This window comes from Chiloscyllium plagiosum, chromosome 17, assembly GCF_004010195.1.
Source record: "Chiloscyllium plagiosum isolate BGI_BamShark_2017 chromosome 17, ASM401019v2, whole genome shotgun sequence".
NCBI lineage: Eukaryota > Metazoa > Chordata > Chondrichthyes > Orectolobiformes > Hemiscylliidae > Chiloscyllium > Chiloscyllium plagiosum.
Window position 1 is genome coordinate 60,307,524 of NC_057726.1, and position 24,185 is coordinate 60,331,708.

The following is a 24,185-nucleotide window of genomic DNA, read 5'->3' on the forward strand; positions in this document are numbered from 1 at the left end:
CTTAGATCGATGAACCATTTGGTTTTAGGGGCAACACAACTGAGATTGACCCTGCTCTTACCTAAATTAGCACACTTATTTTCCACTTGCGACCACTCACTAGCAATCAGACATGGAAACCTTGTTTTTTTTTGTCTGCCTTCTGTAATTCACTGTAATTGTGTTGCACCTGCTATGGTGAGCTATCTCAGAATAAATGTTTAAAATGTACCTTTCTGGTCAGCCATGGAAGCAAGTGGAAAAATATGTAGAATTTTATGCAATAAGAGGAAAGACCATTGAATAAATTTTTATATTTTCCTTAGCAATCTATGTACTGTAGTACATTGCAGCTTAGTGTTTGTGATATGAACTGTTCTTCTGAAGATAATTTGTGTTAATGGTGACTGTGATACCCTCACCAGTTCCAGCTCCAACATTAGCTCCAGATCCATCACCAGCTCCAGCTCCAGCTCCAACACCAGCTCCAACACCAGCTCCAGATCCGGCTCCATCTCCATCTCCAGTTCTAGATCCAGCTCTGGTTCCGGAAAGTGTTCCAGCTCCAGATGACCAACCACTAAATCAGGCAACTCCTATTGCAGAAAACCCATCAATCCAGGACCAACGGTAAGCTGGGTGTCATCAACAAAACCCATTTCCATTTTTAAGCAATTCATTAATGGAATTTATTTTTCATTCATTATGAACCACTTATCATGGCTAAAATTTCTGATCACTGGAAACCAACCTCAGAGGTTAATTTGCTATAAGATAAGCAATACTACCTGAAAATGTTGGGATTGGTACCTTCAATAATCTTTGCGTTTCAAGCCATTTTTACTGCTTTTGGCAAGACATTGATCCAAATCTTCTAACTTGGTTTAGAATCCATACTTCCATTCTAGATTAGACAAAAAGGTACATGGCTACCTTACTCTGAGATTTTTTTGGACATTCTTCCAATGGAGGATTCTGCAGAGCTCACAAAGTACAGGTAATTTCCTAGGTAGCAGCGAAAAGAACTTTTTTAGAACACAACCCTTTATATGGCACTAACTATGGTATTCTGGTAACTAAAAATTTCAGATGTCCAATGCTTTTTTGGGAAATTACAGAACAAAGGAAGTGTATAAAGGCAGGTGGATGAGGTTGAAGGGTAGATTGGGATAGTCATGTCAGATTGGTAGGTTAATTAGGTTGAGGTGGGGTTTACAGTTGGGTTGGGTTCAGGATATTCATGTGATAGAGTGGCCTGGTTATGTAAGGCCAAGTATTTGCCTGTTCCAGAGTATTTGAGTCAGAGAGCAATCAGGATTTGGGGATGTGATCAGACGGTTGGTGGGGTAGTCAGGTTGGAAGATAGTTAGATGTTTGGGTGAGATTTGGGTGGTATCCGTGGGTGCAGTGAGGAGGTTGTACAGGGTAGTCGAGCCAGGGAGATGGAATACTACACAATTTAATTCCTTTAAAATGTATCAGACGGTTGGTGGGGTAGTCAGGTTGGAAGATAGTTAGATGTTTGGGTGAGATTTGGGTGGTATCCGTGGGTGCAGTGAGGAGGTTGTACAGGGTAGTCGAGACAGGGAGATGGAATACTACACAATTTAATTCCTTTCAAATGTATGCCATATGGAATTAAGGGCAACAACATTGGCGCCAATTTAGTTTCCAAAAACAGTGATTGCATTAATCAGGACAGAGTAGCTAAATAGAGGCAAATAGGACAGAAGGGAGCATAAATTCAAATGAATCAAAACCAAAATATATACAATAATCAAAAATCAGAATACTCTAGATCCTGAAAATCTGAAATAAAAACCAAGTATGCTGAAAATACTTTGTTGGTCAGGCAGCATCTGTGGAGAGAGAAAAAGTTAACTTTTCAGGTTGATTGTCTCTCATCAGAGCATTGGATTTGAGCAACAGGTGACAGGACATAGATAAATTAACAAAGGTCTGCGATAGGATGGAAGACAGCAATGATCAAATGTTAAAAGAGTTAGTTTTCAACAAGGCCAAAGGGGAAGGAAATGAGGCAGGAAATTAAGGTACAAAGAAACAAAAACCATGCTTAGAACGGATGTGCTGCTGCCTGAAAGCAAAAATAAGAGAAAAAACTGAAACATGGAGCGGAAACACAATGGGTGGAATAGAGTTTTACACCGTTCATTGTTTCTTTATTGTTCCTACATTAGTCTCTTTCCTTCCATGCTACTACCTCTCCTTGTGGTCTCTTCTGCTGTGCTACCTTTGGTACTCCTTTAAGCCCACTCTGTTGCTGGAATTCTTTACTAATCAGCTTGCCACTGACATGTCTATGCTTCATTCTCCATCGGAAAACATGGGGATGTTTTAAAATTTTCATGTTTTACAGGGATGGAGGTCGAAGCGGTGGAATGTTCAGGTGGTTTGTACAAGGGCTGGAAAAAGTGTTACCACAACCAGAAGGAAAATCTAGACCAACCAATCTCAGTGTGATGGCAGCTGAGGTGTCCACTGCTCCCCAGGAGGTCTGTACATCACAAGTCTTTTGATTGCTTCTTTGTCTGGAACAGAGTCTCCACTGAAAGGATAACATGCTGCTTTATGATGTATGCTGTTGAAGGCAAAACACAGCTTCATATATATAGTACAAGTAAATTTAGCTATCTTATAATTCCAAAAGCAATCAAAAACTGAAGGATATATAAATACAATGTTAACATTTAATTCTCCAAGCTAACTTTGAGGAAACAGCAAAGATGACTAGAAAGATAGTTCCAAGTTTCAAATCCACTTCTGACAGGGAAAATGAAAAGATAAAGCTGTGTTTATAAAATGCCTTCCACAACCTCAAGATATCCAAAAATCTTTATAGTTACTGAATTACTTTTGCAGTATAATATTCAACAGGGGAATGCCCCATTCTTCTTTAGAAGTGTGAGGGCAGTCAGGTTTAACTAAGGTTAGTGTCTTTTCCTAAAGACAGCACCTCCCTTGGTACAACACTGAAGTGTCGCAGTAGTGAGTATGTGCTTAGTTCTCTAGAGTGTGGCTTATGTGCATGAACCTTTGGCTTAGAGGCAAGAGTGGCACTGCTGAGTGACTGAGATTGTTTATTAAATATGGGGACACGATACAAGTATTTGAACTCATACAAAGAATATTGTTCAAATAATTAATTCCAGATTTTTTTTATTGAATTCAAATATTTGCCAAGGCAGTATTTAAACATTGGTGCTTGGAACATTAACTCTGGATTAATCATGTAGCAATAAAACCACTGGGTCATTGCCTCCCCTTGATCATGACCTTTGGCTAACTCAACACACATCATTCTTCGAGGCAAAAGTGAGGACTGCAGATGCTGGAAACCAGAGTTTAGATCAGAGTGGTGCTGGAAAAGCACAGCAGGTCAGGCAGCATCCAAGGAGCAGGAAAATCGACATTTCGGGCAAAAGCCCTTCATCGGAAAGTATTCCTGATGAAGGGCTTTTGCTCAAAACGTTGATTTGCTTGCTCCTCGGATGCTGCCTGACCTGCTGTGCTTTTCCAGCACCACTCTGATCTAAACACATCATTCTTCTCTTCTTTGACTGAGGTTTTTCTTCTGTTTCAGTCTTCTTCCAGTGCATTGGACTTTTAAGAGTTATGAGTCAAAGAGCACTGGAAAAGCACATCAGGTTAGGCAACATCCGAGGAACAGTAGACTTGACATTTCAGGCATAATTCCTGATAAAGGGCTTATACTCGAAATGTCGGCTCTCTTGCTTCTCGGATGCTGCCTGACTGCTTTGCTTTTCCAGTGCCACACTTTTTGACTCTGATCTCCAGTATCTGGAGTCCTCACTTTCTCGCTGTTAATAGCTATGGTTTATTAACCTTTGCTAGTCACTACTCATGGGCATGATCAGAGACATCCTGAACTCTAATTGGTTTACCAATGCAAGAATATTATTTGATCCATCTCAGATTGGCTAGGTTGTGTGGGCACAATTCCTAATCGGTTTCCCTACACGTGATGGTCATCTTACTGATATCATTTCCTATGATCTCCTGACTTATTCCCTGAGATGCCAGTCACTTCTGGGATCATCCCTTTCATTGCTTATGAAATTTATCGGTCACTACAAGGTAATGATGTAATTTGTTGCCTGTTTCGAGTATATGTAATGTTGCACCCTAATAATCAGTATCACCCCAAATGAATAACTAATTCATCTAAATATTCTGGAGAATCATAAAGCCTTTCGCAATAATTGTTGATACCTGAAATAAGTTAACTAAAGTCATTTTCAAAAGGCCATCCTGACTTCTGTTTGTTCTCCAAAATAAATATGTGTTAAATTAGTAAAAAATAACATCTTGTAACACTTTAAAGTATGCGAACAGAGGTAAACAATACCCTTGCAAAATTCATAAAGCCCAAAATGACCATGCCTGTGGCATACTTTAAATCACAAATATCAAGCAATTCAAAATCACAGAGCATTGGGCCATGAAAGAAAGACCTTACTTTCAAATCAGACTGTATGGTTATTCTTCCATAGAGACAACCAGCCGAATTAAATAAAATTTAATACCTCACTTGCTAGATCAGGTCAAAATTATTGAAAAGTAACTCAATACTACACATCATTGGGCCTCAGCTCTGCTTCCTGAGGACCTCATAATTACACAATCCTGGATTCTTGGACTTTGTCTCGAGGGACTGCTTGTATTTCTGTAGCTTTTGGTACTGCTGATATTAGAGAGCTTTTGGCCAATAGATACAGGGTTTCTGCCTGATCAAAGGATGGATGTCCCATATCCAGCCAATTAAAGCTCGTTGGATAGTTGCATAGCGATGGGCAGTCAGTATTGATGGCAATGCATTCATTACCCCACTTTTCAGATGACAGGCTGGCAAATGCTACCAACCAAAAAATCCTTGCTCATGTATCATTAAATAAAATCATAAGCTTTCTGATGACTATGAAAGTAAGAGTTTTATTTTCTGCTGTTACAGGAAACTGCAAAAGCACAGACAGAACAATGCACTGCTGAAACAAGTGAGTCATGGAGTTGAATGATAGTTGTTAGAATATAATTGTCATTTTTTTATTAATTCATGTGATGTGGGTCATTCCTGGAAGGCAAACATTTTATAACCAATCCCTAATTTCCTCTTAGATGTTGGTGGTCAAAGAGTCGTAGATTTATAAAGCATGTAAACTCATCCATACCGACCAGATATTCTAAACTGATCTAGTCCCATTTGTCAGCAATAGGCCCATTTCCTTAGAAACCCTTTCTACTCACGTACCCATCCAGGTACCTTTTAAATGTTATAATTGTACATGCCTCCACCAGTTCATCTGGCAGCTTGTTCCCATACATGCACCATCCTCAGGGTGAAAATTTTGCACCTCAGATCCCTTTTAAATCTTTCCCCTCTCACCTTAAACCTATGCCCTCTACTTTTAGACTCCCCTACCCTGGGAATAAAAACCTTGGCTGCTCACCAAATCCATGCCTGTCATGATTTTGTAAACCTCTTTGAGGTCATCCCTCAGCCTCCAACGTTCCTGGGAAAAAAGTTCTAGTCTATTCAGCCCCTCACCACAGCTCAAACCATCTAGTCCCAGCAACATGCTTGTAAATCTTTCTGAACCTTTTCAAGTTTAACAACATCTTTCCTGTAGAAGCGAGACCAGAATTGAATGCAGTGTAGTCTCTACCTTTTCTGTGTTATGGGAACACCCATGGTGCTATTTGATAATGAATTTCAGGTTTCTGATCTAATGACAGTGAAAGATTAGCAATGTCTTTCCAAGACACAGTGGTGTATGGGTTGTTAGGGAGCTTGTGGTGGTGAGGTTCCCTTGTGTCTGTTGTCTTTATTCTTCTAAATGTAAAGGTTGGTGGATTGCTGGGTGTTGTTGAGGAAGCCTTGGTGAGTATAAAGATTTCTGAATACTTGGAAGTACATGACAAAATAGAGAAAAATCAGCATGGTTTCATCAAGGAGAAGTCATGCCTGACAAATCTGCTAGAATTCTTTGAGGAAGTAACAAGCAGGTTAGACCAAGGAGAGCCAATGGGTGTTGTTTACCTGGACTTCAAGAAGGCCTTTGACAAGGTGCGCACATAAGGCTACTGATTAAGTTAAGGGCCCTTGGTGTTCAAGCCAAGGTTCTAGCATGGATAGAAGCTTGGCTGTCTGGTAGAAAGCAGAGAGTGTGGGGATAAAAGGGTTCTTCTCAGGGTGGCAGCTGGTGATAAGTGATGTTCCGCAAGGCTCAGTGTTGGGAACACAATTTTTCACTTTGTATATTAACGATCTAGATGAAGGAACTGAGGGCATTCTGGCTAAGTTTGAAATCATGCACTTTGATAGGAAGAATAGAGGGATGGACTGTTTTCTAAATGGGGAAAAATTCATAAGTCTGAAGTGCAAAGAGACTTCAGATTTCTAGTCCAGGATTTTCTCAAGGTAAATTTGCAAGTTGTGTCAGTAGTTAGGAAGGCAAATGCAATTATGGCATTTATTTTGAAAGGACTTGAATATAAAAGCAGAGATGTACTTCTGAGGCTCTATAAAGCTCTGGTACGACCAGATTTGGAATATTGTGCACAATATCTCAGGAAGGATGTACTGGTCTTGGAGCGTGTTCAGAGGAGGTTCACAAGAATGATGCCAGGAATGAAAAGCTTAACATATGAGGAATGTTAGAGGACTCTGGGTTTATACTCGATGGAGTTTAGAAGGATAAGGATGGGATCTAATTGAAACATACACAATACTGAATGATCTGGACAGAGTAGATGTTGGGAAGTTGTTTCTATTTGTAGGAGAAACTAGGACCCACTGGCACATACGCAGAGTAAAGGGAAGACCTTTTAGAATGGAGATAAAGAAGAAATGTCTTCAGCCAGAGAGTGGTGAATCTATGGAATTCATTGCCACTTGATTGAATGGTGGAGCAGACTCGATGGATTGAATGGCCTAATTTCTGCTCCTGTGTCTCATGGTCTTATAGTCTTAAATCCCTCTGGTCATTCACATTCCCCATTCAAAATATAATGATAAGAAATATAAGTAGGATATGAAATCTTGGATGCTGGATGAAATAAATTTGCTAAGTTCAAATTTATTCAAAATTGTGCACTTATGATTAATAAGTTGAAGTTTTTCTACTCCATTAAGTTCAAAATTTTAGAAAGCATTATATAACATGTGTTAGATTACTTAATACCAACAATATTGGCATGAATTTTCCTCAATTTCTGCATCTGTAGTTTCCATATTAATATAGAAGAAACAGATGGGGTAAGCAGAACAATTACAGAAAGAGAGAATTTGACTGGAGAGGAAATAGACAAAAGGACACAGTTGAACAGAGAGAAAAAGGGAGCATTGAATCAGAAGAAAGTTGAAAACTACATTCTGAATTGATGAGCATTAGTTGTTTATTTGACTTTTCACAATGTCTTTGTCTTAGGTAGATAGGTTGGGAGAGAATTGATGTTCCTCAGGCACAATTAAGTATATACAAAGAATTCCAGTTATGAAATAGTCTCAAGCAAAATTTCCATAGCTCAGTGGCCAGAACTAAGGCTTTGTCCTTTTTTTAGCTAATAAACACTGACATGGTTTGGTTAGGTCAAGTGGCCCTATGACCTGTACTTGATTTATGTTTTAACAATTAGTTCAGAATATTGCTTATACTTGGAATTTGAATATATCTTTTATTTGTCAGTGCCTGAGCCTGTGGTTAAACCTGAACCTGAACCTGAACCTGAACCTGAGCCTGAGCCTGAGCTGAAAGTAGAAGTTGCTGTGGTACCTGAGACTCCTAAAGAGGCTACTGTCCAGCAGGCAGAACTCCCTACAGATACTGGTTCCATTGTCAGTGTCTTTGAAATGCCTCAGTCATCAGCTAATGGCAGCAGGTAACAAAACACTTACCCCTTTGTAAGAACTATGAAATGTTGACCATTTGAATTAATTTATTCATAGTAGTTTGTAAAGTTGTCATAACTAAAGTCACTCTACACAAGTACTAATCTCACTAAAATCCTATGATGGCTTCAGACAAGAAACCTGCTTCCTTTCTACACTTCTTTCACCACTGAATCCAACATTATAGTTAGAATAACTTTTGCTAACACTATTGTACAAACAGACCATTGTCACAATTTTCCCAAAATAAAATGAAATAACAATCAAAATGAAGCTGCATTATTCCAATCCAGGTGCTGATTTTCTATCACCAATTCTTCTTCCTAATAGCCATTGCACGCAAATATATGAATTTCCTCATTGCCCCTCTTCTGAAAAATCAGCAGTACATATACTCCATTTGGTATTCACTTTGTAATTATAAGCATACCCGGGAGGAATGTTAACATGGGTGAGCATGTGGGATTGGGCAGGTAAGTTAAATTGAAAGACTTCTGAACACATTGGGAAAGCATCTGCAATCTGGATCTTTCCAAGGCATGACATGAGAGTGGTTACCCAGACTGCTCCCAGGAGCTGGATTGGTATTTAAAATATGAGAATGAGATTGGTAGCTTTTAATTTACACTTTGCAGATATTATAGTGGGAGCTGGGTTTCCCATACCTCGGAAAATCTGGCAGCCAGTAGTTTGTAAAGTTGTCATAACTAAAGTCACTCTACATGGGTACTAATCTCACTAAAATCCTATGATGGCTTCAGACAAGAAACCAGTTCAGGAGAAGATAGGTCTCTTTATGGCACTGCTTATGGGTCAGAATGAGCAAAAGTTATTCCCCTTCCCCACTCCTTATAAAGGCTAGTGGTGTATGTTTGGACAGGCATAAGTGGGTACTGCAGATTCTGGAGATTAGAGTAAAGATTAGAGTGGTACTGGAAAAGCACAGCAGGTCAGGCAGCGTCTGAGGAGCAGAAAAAGCGACGTTTCAGGATGTTTGGATGCCAATTCAGTCCCTCAGAAAAGCACCAATGGGGGATTTCCTCAGAGAAGCACAAATTTGCCGCTGACCAGAAATTGAGAGTAATTAGCACTTAATGTAAGTGAATTGAAATGTTAGGTTTTTAAAGTTTGAGAGTGAATAAGGTGCAGTATGACAGAGAGTTTTCAGCGAGAACTCAAAGGAAGCACATGACTGACTACTGTGACTTCAATGGTGAAGTAAATAGCGTAGAGTCAAATGGAATGAGGCCGTAAAGAGAGTTTAGAATTAAACAAGGATTTTGAAATCCAAGTAAAATAAAGAACTGTAGATGCTGGAGATCTGAAATGATAAACAGAAATTGCTGGTGAAACTCAGCAGATCTGGCAGCACCTGTGGGACAAAGCAAAATTAACATTTGAAGACCAGTGGCTCTTTATCAGAATCAGTTCCATCACAACCTGGGGACGGCCGGTACAGGTAGTCCTATTATGCCATAGTTGCATTCCAGTGAAATCTTGCTTAATAGAAATAATGGCACATATGGGAAAAGTGGTGTTACGGGTAGTCCAGCAAAAAATATCACTCATGATCATTCAAAAATCACCCAAAAGCCTAACAAAAAGTATAACACGGTCTGAATGAAGGTTTAAACCATTTTTATTATCAAAGCAAAAGTAAATTTAACACGTTACATTGAAAAAATATTGTTAATGCAGGGACAGAGGGTCATCATTATCACCACCTTAAGGTGCAGTTGTGGTTGCAGGAGTGGATGGCTGTGGTTGAATGTCTTCTGACTGTTTCTTGGGGATTGGTTTAGAATGTGTGATATGCAAGTACAAGAACAATTTCGAAAGGCAAATGCTATGTATAAGAGTAATGCAGTCCTACAGGAATTATACAGGGTTTGTACAGGAATTGTACAAGAATATTCTTGTCTCAGAGAGAGAACAATGAACATTCATTAATCTAACTTTTGAGATGAAGCTACTCAGTGCATAGTATTGTGCCTCTCACATGCTCTGTCAGCAGCTGACATCAGCGCATGTGCAAAACAGTGTGGAGACTTTGGCGCTGACATTGGCACAGGTGCAGAATGAAGTGTGTAAAACTATCGCCACTGGAATTATGCTGTTGCGAACTGAAGTAAGCATTCTCAAAAATACCGTTCCCTAATTCTTTGGCGACATTATAGCCACATTGCGCTGCCAAATCACACTTTGTACAAGAACCACCTGTACGTGAATTTGATGATGATCTAGCCATAAGGTTTGAATTTTAATTCAGGACTCACCTGGACCTGGGTTTAGCCTGTAAAATGTGATTTTCTCTTTTATTTTGTTCTTTGCAAAGTTGTAAATACTTATTGGCCCACAAAGTAAATTTTAGGAACTGAATATTTTATCCTATTTTGACACACAATATTTTTCCCTATTGATTTTCAGTATGTTTGGTTGGGTGACACAAAGCCTGGGAAAGGTGATCCCTCAGCCTGTAGGGAGCTCTGTGCCTGTAACTGCCAAAGTGAAAATGGAGCCAGCACCCCAAGAGTATGAGGTATATTCTGATGGCTCTTAACTAATATTATTTCAATTACTTAGAACATATTAGATAATGTTATTTGTTTGTATTTCATTAAGGATAAAATAATTTAGATATGTTTAGTTTGGGCTGTACACTTCTGTTGAAGAAATGGGGTAAAAGCCCATGGGATATTATGTAAACCTGTGTAATTCCATCTGATTTTGATAAAACTTGGAGTTGGCATGGGGGTTACCAGACCTGCCTTTACACTGCCCTTTCAAAACATCTTAATTCCATTCTGAGGTGAACATTCTGAAGTAATATAGGATGAGAACAACTAAAGATAGGCAATAAACATGGGCTCATCCAACAAAGGCCACATTTGTTGAATGAATTAGGAGTGTTCTAAATTTGGAAATATAATGCAGATCATTTTTGTATTGCAAGTCTGACAACATTGGAGCTGGTTTGAGACAGAACTTAATCCTGATTACAAGTGTGCTCAGTGAAATTTATCTCATCACTATGGGCTAAATTTGATTCCATATATGAAACATCAGTGTTTTCACACCATTCAGTTCCTGGAATGGAAGTATGTTCCATACTTAAGGTAAAGTTGCCATAGTCTTACCAGACCATAGAGCTGCTGTCTCATTTGAGGGAGACAACTGTAGTTTAACTCAAAGGCCACCACAGTTCAGGTGATGAGAGGTTGAGAAGGAGAGTACTTCAGCTGCTATGGGAATTGAGTCCACACAGTTGATATCACTCTGCGTTGCAAACCTGCCGACAACCAGCTGAGATAACCACCCAATCTGTGCACTTCTTGCTCAGATGTGAATGAAGACACTTGACACAGCGTGTGGTCTTGCCATCAGGAATGGCTTTCATAGTTCCTCCTTTTTGAGTTAATCTTCACCTCACTCTATTTTTTGATGGATGTTTTGTGTGCTGTAAAACTGTATGTAGCTGATGAGTAATGTTGACCTATGAGATGAGTTGCAACAGGAAATAGGATCTTGATAACAATTGTGTAACATGGTGATGGTACACATTCTAAGTTTATTAGGTGTGTTACTTCACTTCAAAGATCATTGTACTCAAATTAATACTCATCATCCAATTCAGTCCCTTCAAAGACTTTAAATTCATTATGTCAGTCTTATACTTCCCTTAACATCTATATTTTTGAAAGTTCAACTTGGTGTCACCCTTCAACCAAGTTCTGCTCTTCCTTTCTTCATTCTGAGATTTTTCAGTGACCGTCAAGCCATCTGTGAAGTTTGAACCTGCATCATAAATTTCTGGTCCTTGGTCTTTAACTATCTGCACAGTGATCTGGTCTGCTGCTCATGTCACATTTTAGTTGAGTTCTTGCATTGTGATCTGCTTTAGTGAGTTTGTAATTGGTGCAGGTAGTGGATTTGATTCTGAATGCCAGTACAGTTATTCCCAGAATTGAATCTAAAGCTTTGAGTTGCAGTGATGTTAACTATTAATTCATTACATGATATCTGACAATAAAATGTACCAGATATGCTAAAACAACTACTTAGCATGTTTTCCACAGCAATAGGAAACCAGATAAGTCATTCTCAATCACTGTTTGACCAAATCAAATGGTTTCCATTCACCTCTTTGAAGCTTTATTCATTGTCTATCACATTTCTTTTCAAGGTCCCAGTGGAGGAGAAGGAACCACAACTGAATGTGACTAATGTTAATGAGGAAGTGCCCAAAGCTGTCACCATTATAGAAGGTATTATCTTCCATCTGTAGTTAGCCATAGACTATAGCGACCATAGAAATATCTCTCTGTTGGACAGGCAAAGAGAGTCAAGTGGTTCTAGCTTTAGGGCCACCATACTGCATCCAATACAGAAATAAGAATCTCTTCCATACATACCGCTCGCCATGGGTGTATTGGAAGGATTAGCAATTTGATAATCAATTTATTTGATCACTTCATGAACATTCTAGCAAGTCCTGGAATAATGCTGAAACCTGAAGCTTCTAGCTCAGAGGCAAGGTCCATGTCTACTGAGCCAAAAGACCAAGGTATATTACATAAATTGACAAACGCACAAATCTTGTTGAAGGAAAGTGGACTTAAGGATTATAAAATCAACCATGATCTCATTGAATGATGGAGTTAATTCAGTGGGCTGAATGGTCTACTACTGTTCTTGTATCTTATGGTATAGTGGCCTTTAGTATGTAAATTATTTGGAACCCGCAAGATGTCAGATGCAATCCCACATATTATAATCAGAGGTAGTAAAATGTCAGCATAGTCCCAGAAGACACTTGTCTCATCACAGAGAGATCACTGGTGGTTGTTTAGCCTGAAAGTTACCATATCACGGGTGAGGAGAAGGCAGGACATTCAAGATACCCTTAGCTGGTGCAGGGATTCAATCTGCGCTGTTGGCATCAGTGCATCCCAAACTAGCCATCCAGCAAACCAACCCCTGCTATTATGTAATAGCTGTAGTTCTTTGTTATAACAAATTTTGATCCGATCTGATTCATGATATCATCATGCCTATATATTGGTATTTATGTCCTGATTTCCCCAGTTGTTCCAGCTGATCCAACCCCAGAACCGATAGTGAAGGATGAGAATCAGCCAGCAGGAGAGCCAGTCACTAAAACAAGGTAAGAGCGTAGAGGAATAAAGAGGTCATGGCAGTTCTGATCTCATTACTGATTAGAAAGCATGTAGGGGACCTTTCACCTGCTGATTAATCAGCCAGTTTTACTCTCAGTCATTGTGGATGATTTTAGTCTGTATTTTGTTTGACAGTTCAGAACTGATTTCCATTAAATTTCACCTGATTGGGTCCTTATTTTATTTTCTGGTTATAAATACTGGACATTATGAAGCTGGAGAGATGGGCTGGTGTATGAGCTACAGAGGTACAATAGTTGCACTGTATTTATCAGAAGATATTGAGAGCATATTAAAAAGGCAGTACGTTATTCAAGGGTGACTTTAATTTTCATGCAGATTGAGAAAATCAAATTGGCAAAGGAGGCCCCAAAGAATAATTCATACAATGTATTCAGGACAGTTTCCTAGATCGGTGTTGTAGATCTATGAGGGAATCAGGCTATTTTGGATCTGGTAATGTGTAATGAGGCTAGTTTCATAAATTATCTCCAAGTAAAAGATCACTGAGGAAAATGACTATACATGGCAGGATGTAGCACTCAGTTTGAAAGTGAGAAACACAAGTTGAAAAAACTACACCAACCTTTAAAAACCAAAGAACTGTCGTTGCTGAAAATGAAAACAAAACAGAAATTGCTGGAAAAAGTCAGCAGGTCTGACAGCATCTATGGAGAGAAACCAAAGTTAATGTTTCAGGTCTGATTACCCTTTTTCAGAACTGATTGTAGCTGGGAATAGGTTGGTAAATATGCTGAAGATGAGATCGGTGGGGAGGGGTGAGGAATAAATGATAGGTAGAGATAGACCCCAGAAAGACAGCAGAACAGTTAGGCAGTCAAAGGGATGGGAATCAATCACTGCTAATAGGCGTCATCAGGACTGACAATCTATTGTCTGTGGTAGCAGTCCACGTGATATCAAGCTCTGGTGTATGGGAGTTGGAGTAAGAACGTGAGAGAAGGTGCTCGAGCCTAATGTTACATGTATCCCACAAAGAGGCAGGCATATCTGGGGCCCATGTGGGTACCCATGGCCATCCTTTTGACCTGAAGAAAGTGGGAGGAGTTATAGAGTCATAGAGATGTACAGCATGGAAACAGGCCCTTCAGTCCAACCCATCCATGCCGACCAGATATCCTAACCCAATCTAGTCCCACCTGCCAGCACCCGGCCCATGTTCCTCTAAACTCTTCCTAGCCATAGACCTATCCAAATGCCTCTTAAATGTTGCCATTGTACCAGCCTCCACCATTTCCTCTGGCAGCTCATTCCATACACGTACCATATCTCAAATCCTCCAATCCTGGCAACATCCTTGTAAATCTTTTCTGATCCCTTTCAAGTTTCAAAACATCTTTCTGATAGGAAGGAGACCAAAATTGCACACAATATTCCAACAGTGGCCTAACCAATGTCCTGTACAGCCACAACATGACCTCCCAATTCCTGTACTCAATACTCTGACAAACAAAGTAAACGCCTTCTACCTGCGACTCCACTTTCAAGGAGCTATGAACCTGCACTCCAAAGACTCTTTGTTCAGCAACACTCCCTAGGACCTTACCATTAGGTATATAAGTCCTGCTAAATTTGCTTTCCCAAAATGCAGCACTTCGCATTTACCTGAATTAAACTCCATCTGCCATTTCTCAGCCCATTGGCCCATCTGATCAAGATTCCATTCTAATCTTTGTTCAGCAACACTCCCTAGGACCTTGTCATTAAGTGTATAAGTTCTGCTAAGATTTGCTTTCCCAAAATGTTCTCCCTGTATTCCATGAGATCTAACCTTGCTAATCAATCTCTCATGGGGAACATTGTCGAACGGCTTACTGAAGTCCATGTAGATCACATCTACCACTCTGCCCTCATCAATCCTCTTTGTTATTTCCTCAAAAAACTCAATAAATTTTGTGAGACATGATTTCCCTAATCAGTCCTTGCCTTTCCAAATACATGTACATCCTGTCCCTCAGTATTCCCTCCAACAACTTGCCCACCACCAACATCAGGCTCACTGGTCTATAGTTCCCTGGCTTGTCCTTACCACCCTTCTTAAACAGTGGCACCATGTTAGCCAACCTCCAGTTTTCCGGCACCTCTCCTGTGACTATCGACGATACAAGTATCTCAGAAAGAGGCCCAGCAATCACTTCTCTAACGTCCCACAGAGTTCTAGGGTACACCTGATCAGGTCCTGGGGATTTATCCACCTCTACCCGTTTCAAGACATCCAGCACTTGCTCCTCTGTAATATGGATATTTTGCAAGATTTCACCATCTATTTCCCTACAGTTTATATCTTCCATGACCTTTTCCGCAGTAAATACTGATGCAAAATACTCATCTAGTATCTCCCCCATTTTCTGGGGCTCCATACAAAGGCTGCCTTGCTGATCTTTGAGGGGCCCTATTCTCTCCCTAGTTACCCTTTTGTCCTTAATGTATTTGTAAAAACTCTTTGGATTCTCCCTAATTCTGTTTGCCAAAGCTATCTCATGTCCCCTTTTTGGCGTCCTGATTTCCCTCTTAAAGAGAACTTTTATTTACACACAGCTTGAGGCAGCCAACAACAAAAGGTAAGTACTTGATCGCTGTCCAAGCACTACTCTCTCAGTCTTTAGTTCTTCTTTAACTTCTCCCACTTTCTTCAGGTGAAAAGGATGGCCATAGGTACCCACATGGGCCCCAAATATACCTATCTGTTTTGTGGAGTACATGGAACATTCCTTATTTCAGTCTCACCCCAGCCCCCACCCACATCTCTTTATCCTGTACATCGATGACATCATCAGTGCTGCTTCCTGCTCTCACCCAGAATTAGAAAAGTTTATTAATTTCGCTTCCAGTTTCCACCCTGCTCTCAGCTTCACCAGGTCCATCTCTGACTCCTCCCTTCCCTTCACCAACATCTCTGTTTCTGGGGATAGGCTGGTCACCAATATCTAATACAAACCCACTGACTCCCATGGTTACTTCGCACATCTCATCTTTAGTATTTATGCCAGCCTTTTCCTCATTACAATCAATTCTAAAGAAGAGTTACTGGACCCAAAATGTTAACTCTGCTTTCTCTCCACAGATACTATTAGACCTGCTGGGTTTTCCAGCAATTTCATTTTTATGCTAAACTTTAATACGGATATTTGCAAAGAAATGAGAACAGAGGTAGCTGGAATGGATTGGAAAAGGCGATTAACAGAAATTATGGTTAAAGAACTGTGGCAGACAGTTAAGAAATAGTTCATGACTCACAACAAAGATATATTCCAGTGAGGAAGGAGGATTCTCGGAATGGAATATATGGACCATAGTTATCCAGGGAAGTTAAGGATAGTATCATATTCAAAAGAAAATAATGAAGAGAGAGAAAGTAAACTTCGAGGTAAAGTAGCAAGTAATATCAAGACAGACAGTAAGAACCTCTTAAAACATATAAAAAGGAAAAGAGAGTCCAAAATGAGTATTGCCCTCAGAGAATGAGGCTGTCAAAACAATAATGGGAAACCAGGGAAATGGCAGAGTAGTTTGCATCAGTGTTCATGATAGAGGATGCCAATAACATTCCAGAAATTACCAAGGATCAAAGAGGTAGAAGAAATAAATACAATAACTACCACAATAGAGAAAAAATACTTGGGAAACTAAAGGGGCTAAAGGCCAATATGTGTTCTGGACCTGATGGTTGCATGCTAGGATATTAACGGAATTAATACAGTGATAGTGGGGTGTACGTGTAGTAATCTAATAATTCTTAGATTCTGGTGAAGTCCCAGACAACTGGAAAACTGTCAATATGACATCCTTATTCAAGAGGGAAAGGAGACAAATAGAAATGATAGGCCAATTAGCTTAACATCTATCATTGGGAAATATTAGCATGTATTATAAAGAATGAAATAGCAGAGTATTTAGAAATACATGATATAATCAAGCAGAGTCAGCAGGCTTTATGATGAGGAAATGATGCCTGAAAAATTTATGAGAATATGAACACGGAGGATAGATAAAGGGGAGCCAATTGATGTAATATATTTATGTAAGGCGATAAGGCATATAAGGCTTCTTAATAAAGTAACAGCTCATGATTTAGCAGTGCTCTATGAGCATGATTAGAGGATTGGCTAACTAATATGGAGAGTTGGGGATAAAGGGAGCATTCTCAGTGTGGTAACTTGTAAGTACTCGAGTATTATAGGGATCAGTGGTGGCCTCACAGTTGTTTACAACTCTAGGATTGTGAAAAAGCAACAATGAAGGAATGGTGATACATTTTCAAATCAGGATGATGTTTGAGTTAGAGATGGTAATTTTTCCATTGACCTTCTGCCACTGTCCTTCTAGAGGTCGCAGGTTTGGGAAAATCAAATGCTTCTAGTTTGCAGTTGAAATACTGAATTATGAATAAGTATTCAACTTGCCCAACCAATAAACTGAGTGCTGTACGATTAACACTATCTTTAAACTAATTATAAGTGCTATAAATCTGATGACAAAACTAAGTGTCTTCCCAACTCCAAATGCCTCACTCCTCTCCTCTGGTGAACCTCCTACCACTATCGATTATGAGCCCTGGTTATTAGTCATTGTGATATATTATATCTGTTTGGAATCATTAGCAAATATCCATAAGAATTATTCTTTTTCCTTTGGTTTGCAGCAATGAGGAAGCTAAAAGGTAACAATGTTCAATGTGCAGAGATTGTTGCATGCTAATTGCTTATTTTATAACTATTGCTGGTAGGTTTGCAAAATGTAAATATTGGACATTAAAGTTAATTCCTGAGAGGAAGTTTTTTTCCTCTACCTAGTAGTTTTAAATCTTCTCAGCCACTGGTGTTTTGGGCTAGGTTTGTGCTGTAGCCTAATTATAGCTATGGGTTATAGCAAATCATTCATTATCTTTCAGATACAATTAGTCAATATTTTAGGTACAGTACCTGTATACCCATATTTATGGATGCAGGTCCTTGGGCCCACTTCTCAGCTATTCTCCAGGTTTGCAATGTCCTGTGGTTTCTCTCAGTTTGGATATTTATGCATGTTTTGCTGGAAATCTGTGGAGACTGGGCAGGTCTGTCACTTTTCAGTGCTTCATGTTATCAAAAATCAGTATTATTTCACAGAATCCTCCCTCTGCACATCTCACCTCCTGTTCTTACACTGTATTCTGATTTAAATGTTGTTGCTTCACAATGCTTCACAATATTATCAAATACAGACATCCTATTGTTTTCTTCACTTTTAATCCAAAGGGAAGTGTACTGATTGGAACAAGGGCCAGATAGATCATGTTGACTATGAGATCCTTGAAGTGGTTGTTAACCTGGGCCAATCAGGGAGTCCTGGCTGACAGATACAAACAGGAGATTCAGATAGTCTTCACCTTCTAGGGACTGGCTCTGGGCTGGCTGGTCAGAGCCCATATACTGACCACATGTATATAAAGGATGACTTGGTGGCAGGATACCATCCTCTGTGGAAGCAGTAACAGTGATGGAGAGTTGGACTGAAAGTAGTTTCTAAAAGCTAAACAATGGGGTAGGACCACCAAGGGTGGGAGAAAAGTACAAGAGCAGTGCTTGAGCATTTGAAATGGTGGCAGTCCTAAAGGTGGGCACTTAGGCAAAGGGAAGATCCAGTAATCATAGAATCAGGTACATTTTGGCTCAAATGCCACAAGTCTGCTGGCGTTCTGCCCAGAAAAGGTACAGGTTATAATGCCTGTATTGCCACTCAGCTGCAACTTTCATTTAGCCCTCTGGGTGAGGACATAATGAATGTGTGTATACGCTGCCACATGTGTACCTTCAGGGCCTCTCTGCCTGGCCTGTGATTGGCAATTATTAGTGGGAAATAGGGGAGGGTTAATCAGGGCTTCTGGTTTTTAAAAGCAACTGATCTTATCTTTGGGAGATCATGCTGATTCACTGCCTGTACCTCATGATAAATCCAAATCCAAATGGTGGAGGAAAGAGTGGATTCCTAATCTACTACAATGCAATGTAAACAATATAGAGCCATAGAGATTTTGCAGCACAGAAACAGACCCTTCGGTCCAACTTGTCCAGGCCGACCAGATATCCCAACCCAATCTAGTCCCACCTGCCAGTACCCGGCCCATATCCCTCCAAACCCCTCCTATTCATATACCCATTGAGATGCCTTTTAAATGTTGCAATTGTACCAACCTCCACAACTTCCTCTGGCAGCTCATTCCATACACGTACCACCCTCTGCGTGAAACAGTTGCCTCTTAGGTCTCTTTTATAATTTTTCCCCTCTCACCCTAAACCTATGCCCTCTAACTCTGGACTCCCCCACCCCAGGGAAAAGACTCTGTCTATTTATCCTATCCATGCCCCTCATAATTTTTTAAACCTCTATAAGGCCTCCGTGCTCCAGGGAAAGCAGCCTCAGCCTGTTCAGCCTCTCTCTATAGCTCAAATCCTCCAACCCTGACAACATCCTTGTAAATCTTTTCTGAACCCTTTCAAGTTTCACAACATCTTTCCGATAGGAAGGAGACCAGAATTGCACGCAATATTCCAACAGTGGCCTAACCAATGTCCTGTACAGCCGCAACATGACCTCCCAACTCCTGTACTCTAATCTGAGGTAACCTTCTTCACTGTCCACTTACACCTCCAATTTTGGTGTCATCTGCAAACTTACTAACTATACCTCTTATGCTCACATCCAAATCATTTATATAAATGATGAAAAGTAGAGGACCCAGCACCAATCCTTGTGGCACTCCACTGATCACAGGCCTCCAGTCTGAAAAACAACCCTCCACCACCACCCTCTGTCTTCTACCTTTGAGCCGGTTCTGTATCCAATTGGCTAAACCTCCCTGTATTCCATGAGATCTAACCTTGCTAACTATGGGGAACCTTATCGAACGCCTTACTGAAGTCCTTTTAAAAATCCCACAAACAGGCATATTCATGCATAATTAATACAGACAGAAAGTGAACAGCTTAGTAGTGATATTATGGATGGAAAAAATATATAGATAGGAAACAAAACTCTGAAGATCAAAAGTCAGATCACAAAAGTGGGTTAAATTGTCTTTCACAATTCCTTTTGATTTTAGTTATGATAGCGCTTAAAGCATGCTTAAAGCATGCCTGTAAAGCAATGGTCATTCCTCACTTCGACAATCGATCCAATGGAATGAGTGTTTTTTTTTTCTCATCAGAATTAAGCTTCTGTGATTTTTCTTTGTTTTCACCATGGAGAGAGAGAGAGAAAGAGGGAGAGAGAGACATGGGACATGGGGAGAGACAAGGATGTATTCAGTTTGCCAGTTCTGGATGACACTGACTGACCTACACTTCCAGCTATGTAATAAAATACAGCTCAACTAATCAAAGGGTTGTCATCAGACAATCTTTCCTTAATTCAAAAACTCTTCATGCCATTTCGTCGCAAAGTCACAAATCTGACTTCTTAAAAAAGCAACAGCTAAAAATGTGTCCCATTTTATTTTTCAAACTCTCCTGTTATTTCAGCTACATAGTAGTTCAACTTGCATTTCAGTTTATAGTCCAAAAAGTAAAAATATGTAATCCCTGACAATGTATCAACTTCCATTGTTATTGATATGGCAGGGAGGAGAAAGTGAGGACTGCAGATGCTGGAGATCAGAGCTGAAAAATGTGTTGCTGGAAGCTGAAAAATGTGTTGCTGGAAAAGCGCAGCAGGTCAGGCAGCATCCAAGGAGCAGGAGAATGATATGGCAGGGCTAAGTAATTTTTAAATTCCAATGCAAACTCCAGCTTTACCACTTGATCTCATTAACTTTGTAAAGTAAAATTCCCAATGGAAACTTCTGGCATCTTTAGAAACCTGCTACTTTTTTTCCAAGGTCTGTCAGACACCAGCCAGTGCTAAGGAATTCAGAAGGAATTTCCAAGCCTCGTTATCAAGGTTCATCTGTGAAGGGCTGGCATTTGAACAAAATTATTAGAAAGCTGCTGGTTTATAGTAATGGGTTCTTGAATAATACACCTCTCCAGAGCAAGGAAAAATTGTAGAATCTGAAATGTTATTGGCTAATGAAGTCACAATTAAATACTCTGTTGACGCACTGGAGAGCATGGGAAGATCTATGGGAACAATATCCATATCAATTCATGAATATATTTTTTAGGACTATTATGGGATCAAACAGTTGCTAAATTTCTAACTTAATTTATTATTTTGCTTTTCAGTGTCTTCAGTTGGCTAGCAAAAGGTCTTGGGAATGTTGTGCCACAGCCAGTCATCAAATCCCAATTAACAAAGGAGGTATGTTCTAAATGAAGACATTGATTATGAAGAGTGCCTGGATGCTATGTCAGAAAACAGAGATCTCAACAGTAGACCTGGTCAGCAAATAGTTGATGATTTGGCAAATATAAGCCCTACTCCTTATTACAGCCTTGATTCAGACAATACTTGAAAAGGGTCACTGGACCCTGAAACGTAAATCTCATTTCTCTCCACAGCCACTGCCAGACTTGCTGAGCTTTTCCATCAATTTCTGTTTTCATAGCTGAATTTGAGAGGTGATATGAGAGTATGAATCTTGCCCTATTTATCAAGGCAAGTTTCAACTGAATGGCCCAATTAAGCTAGTAAAACTAGATCGGAAGAAATTCTTCACTTGTTGGACACATGCCTTGCGCAAAGGAAAATAGAAATAGTTGCTGGAGGCCAGCCATTTTCGCTGAAAGAGTTCCTCAGGACACCAACTTATGCCCAATGTCTCACTGTCCTCACAGTCAACATGACCAAAAACCTAACTGGAACAATCATGTAAACATCATGGCTACTAGAACAGGTTAGAAGCTGGGAATGTTTTTCTTTGTTCATTCAGGGGATGAGCCTTCATTTATTTCTCATCCTTTTGCCATTGAGAAGTGGCAGTGAGCTGTCTTCTTGAACTGGTGAAGTTCATTTGGTGTAAGTAGATCCCCAGTGCTATTAGGGACGGAGCTGCAGGATTTTAACCAAGGGCAGTGAAGCATTCAGCAGGAAGTAACTAACCTCCCCAGGCTCATTAAGATCTCTGTTCCATCATCAAGGCACAAGTCAGAATCATGGTGGGATGTCCATCACTTCCCTGGATGGCTGCTGTCGTAGCACCCCTCCTGAAGTTTAATACCATAAGGGAAAGAAACACCCCTCCACCAGCTGAATATGGTCATAAACTTTCCATTGTGGCAAACAGGAATGAACAGAATGCTATTTTGTGTCACACAAAGTAAGTTGTAGCCCTTTCTACCCTGAAAGCCTCTTTTCTACCCCTTCTGCACATTTGTGCTGAAACTTCTTCCCTATGACCCTGAGCCTTCACTCCTATCAGCTGGTCAGCTGCTGGTTTCACCTTTTCAAATGGGCAACTGACCAACAACACTGAAGTGAGGTCTAGGAGATAAAATATCTTAGCCCTTAAACTTAAACCAGCAAGTGCATTTCGATCTTGGCTTTCTAACCTTCTTGACCTTGGTTCCTAAACTCACTGGTGGTTAAAGTCAAATCCATCAATGAACAGATGACTTGAAGTTCACGGCTGTAACATTTCTCTGAAGTGTGTTTCTCATCCCTCTGTTTTCCAGGATGACAGGACTATAACTGCATGCCATGCAGAGGAAAGTGAGTACAATGTTCTCTGAATCCTATTTTTGTTGATTTATGAGTGCTAAAAACAATTTCAGAAAAAAAAGTGCAAAACATAGAGCAGATCTCAGGTAAGTCGACATTTATCCAGAGGGCAGAAAGTTGCTGAGCTGTGGAATTCTGCCAAGGCATAGAGAGGATGGTTGAGCTACAGGACAGTAGTAAGAACATGAACTATGGAAAAGGTCACTGACATGCAGGTCTTTGAGATTTAGGAGATGACTAGGGAGGGATGAATTTCTCTTTTGTTAGCCTCTTAAAACAGAGAAGACACTTGCCATAAATGCAGTCCAGGGTCTTTTAAAGTAGGGAGGTTACTTTCTGGCTGACTGGGATAATGAGGAGACTCTCCTGTTATTAGCCCCTGCCATTGCATATTGGAGAGTTTTGCAGGTTCCATTATGATCACACCTTCCATGGCCAGCAAGACCCGAAAGTGGGACTTGAAGCCGGAACTTCTGTAAAAGAGATAGGGACACTATCCATTGTGTCAAAAGACTCCAGGGAGGTGAATCAAGGTGGGGAGGAGTGTGTGGAAATGTAGGACATTTCTTTCAGTGAAAAAGACAAGGTCAATTAAGAGATTCTTCACTATCTTCTTCAACAGAAAAACCAACACAAATACTAAATAGTATAATTTTTAAACCTGCATTCATGGAACATTGGTATTGCTGATAAGGCCAGCATTTTATTGGCCATGAGAAAGAGTTGGAGACTAACTTAGTTACATTCACAAGAACAACTTCAGTCATTTATTAGAACTAGCCAATCATCTTGTAGTAGAGTTAAGAAACTAGAATTGAGGGATCACAAATGAGTCTATCCATTCAATGTTATCATGTTAAAAGAGGGGAGTTTGAACGTAACCGATTAAGGTGTGCGTTTCCATAGCCATGTAACGGAACAAGATCCTGACACAAAAGAGTGAATGTAACCATATCCATTACTATTTCAACTGTGCATGTGAATAGGCTTTACATTCTTTATGATGCAATGTTATAACATATAAATTTATTATTAATATAAGTTACTTGTGTACTTGTAAAGAATGATTTTGAGTATTGTATTCCAAGTACTTTTGCCATAGAATTTTTTCTTTATTTTCAAAACAATTTAAAAATTAGTGTTACTGGCAAGACACCCTGGATCAGGCATAGAGAAAAGCACTCTGCCCCAGAAGGATGCTTGATATTGCACTAGTATGACATTACATATTTCTGTCCCACAACAGCTGATCTTGTTATGCTAAATGTGAGTGTTAATGCAATAACAAATTTGGTTGGTTCTAATCTGGAAGCCAACATCTAAAAGGAGCCAATTCAGCTCATTTCAAATTGGATACAGAGCAGAGAAGGAGTGACAACTTTTTTTCATTAGGTGGACTGGATTCAAATCAAGTTCTGGGGACAAAAGATTACTGTTTCAACCCA

At 39.8% G+C, this 24,185-nt stretch overlaps 1 protein-coding gene across 8 annotated transcripts in view; it reads left to right on the forward strand.

Annotated features, from left to right (window-relative positions):
• The window catches only part of LOC122558548 (cyclic nucleotide-gated cation channel beta-3-like), a 201,530-nt gene that overhangs the window by 34,924 nt on the left and 142,421 nt on the right, over positions 1 to 24,185 (forward strand). For 6 of the 8 annotated variants that reach the window (XM_043707256.1, XM_043707264.1, XM_043707262.1 and 3 more), the window contains exons 7-16: positions 405 to 609; positions 2,357 to 2,492; positions 4,970 to 5,012; positions 7,704 to 7,896; positions 10,334 to 10,445; positions 12,090 to 12,171; positions 12,992 to 13,070; positions 17,747 to 17,764; positions 21,306 to 21,381; positions 22,695 to 22,731. In XM_043707256.1, the coding sequence (XP_043563191.1) occupies positions 405 to 609; positions 2,357 to 2,492; positions 4,970 to 5,012; positions 7,704 to 7,896; positions 10,334 to 10,445; positions 12,090 to 12,171; positions 12,992 to 13,070; positions 17,747 to 17,764; positions 21,306 to 21,381; positions 22,695 to 22,731 (981 nt within the window). The remainder of the gene's footprint in view (positions 1 to 404; positions 610 to 2,356; positions 2,493 to 4,969; positions 5,013 to 7,703; positions 7,897 to 10,333; positions 10,446 to 12,089; positions 12,172 to 12,991; positions 13,071 to 17,746; positions 17,765 to 21,305; positions 21,382 to 22,694; positions 22,732 to 24,185) is intronic. The other 2 variants (XM_043707258.1, XM_043707261.1) reach the window with 2 other exon arrangements.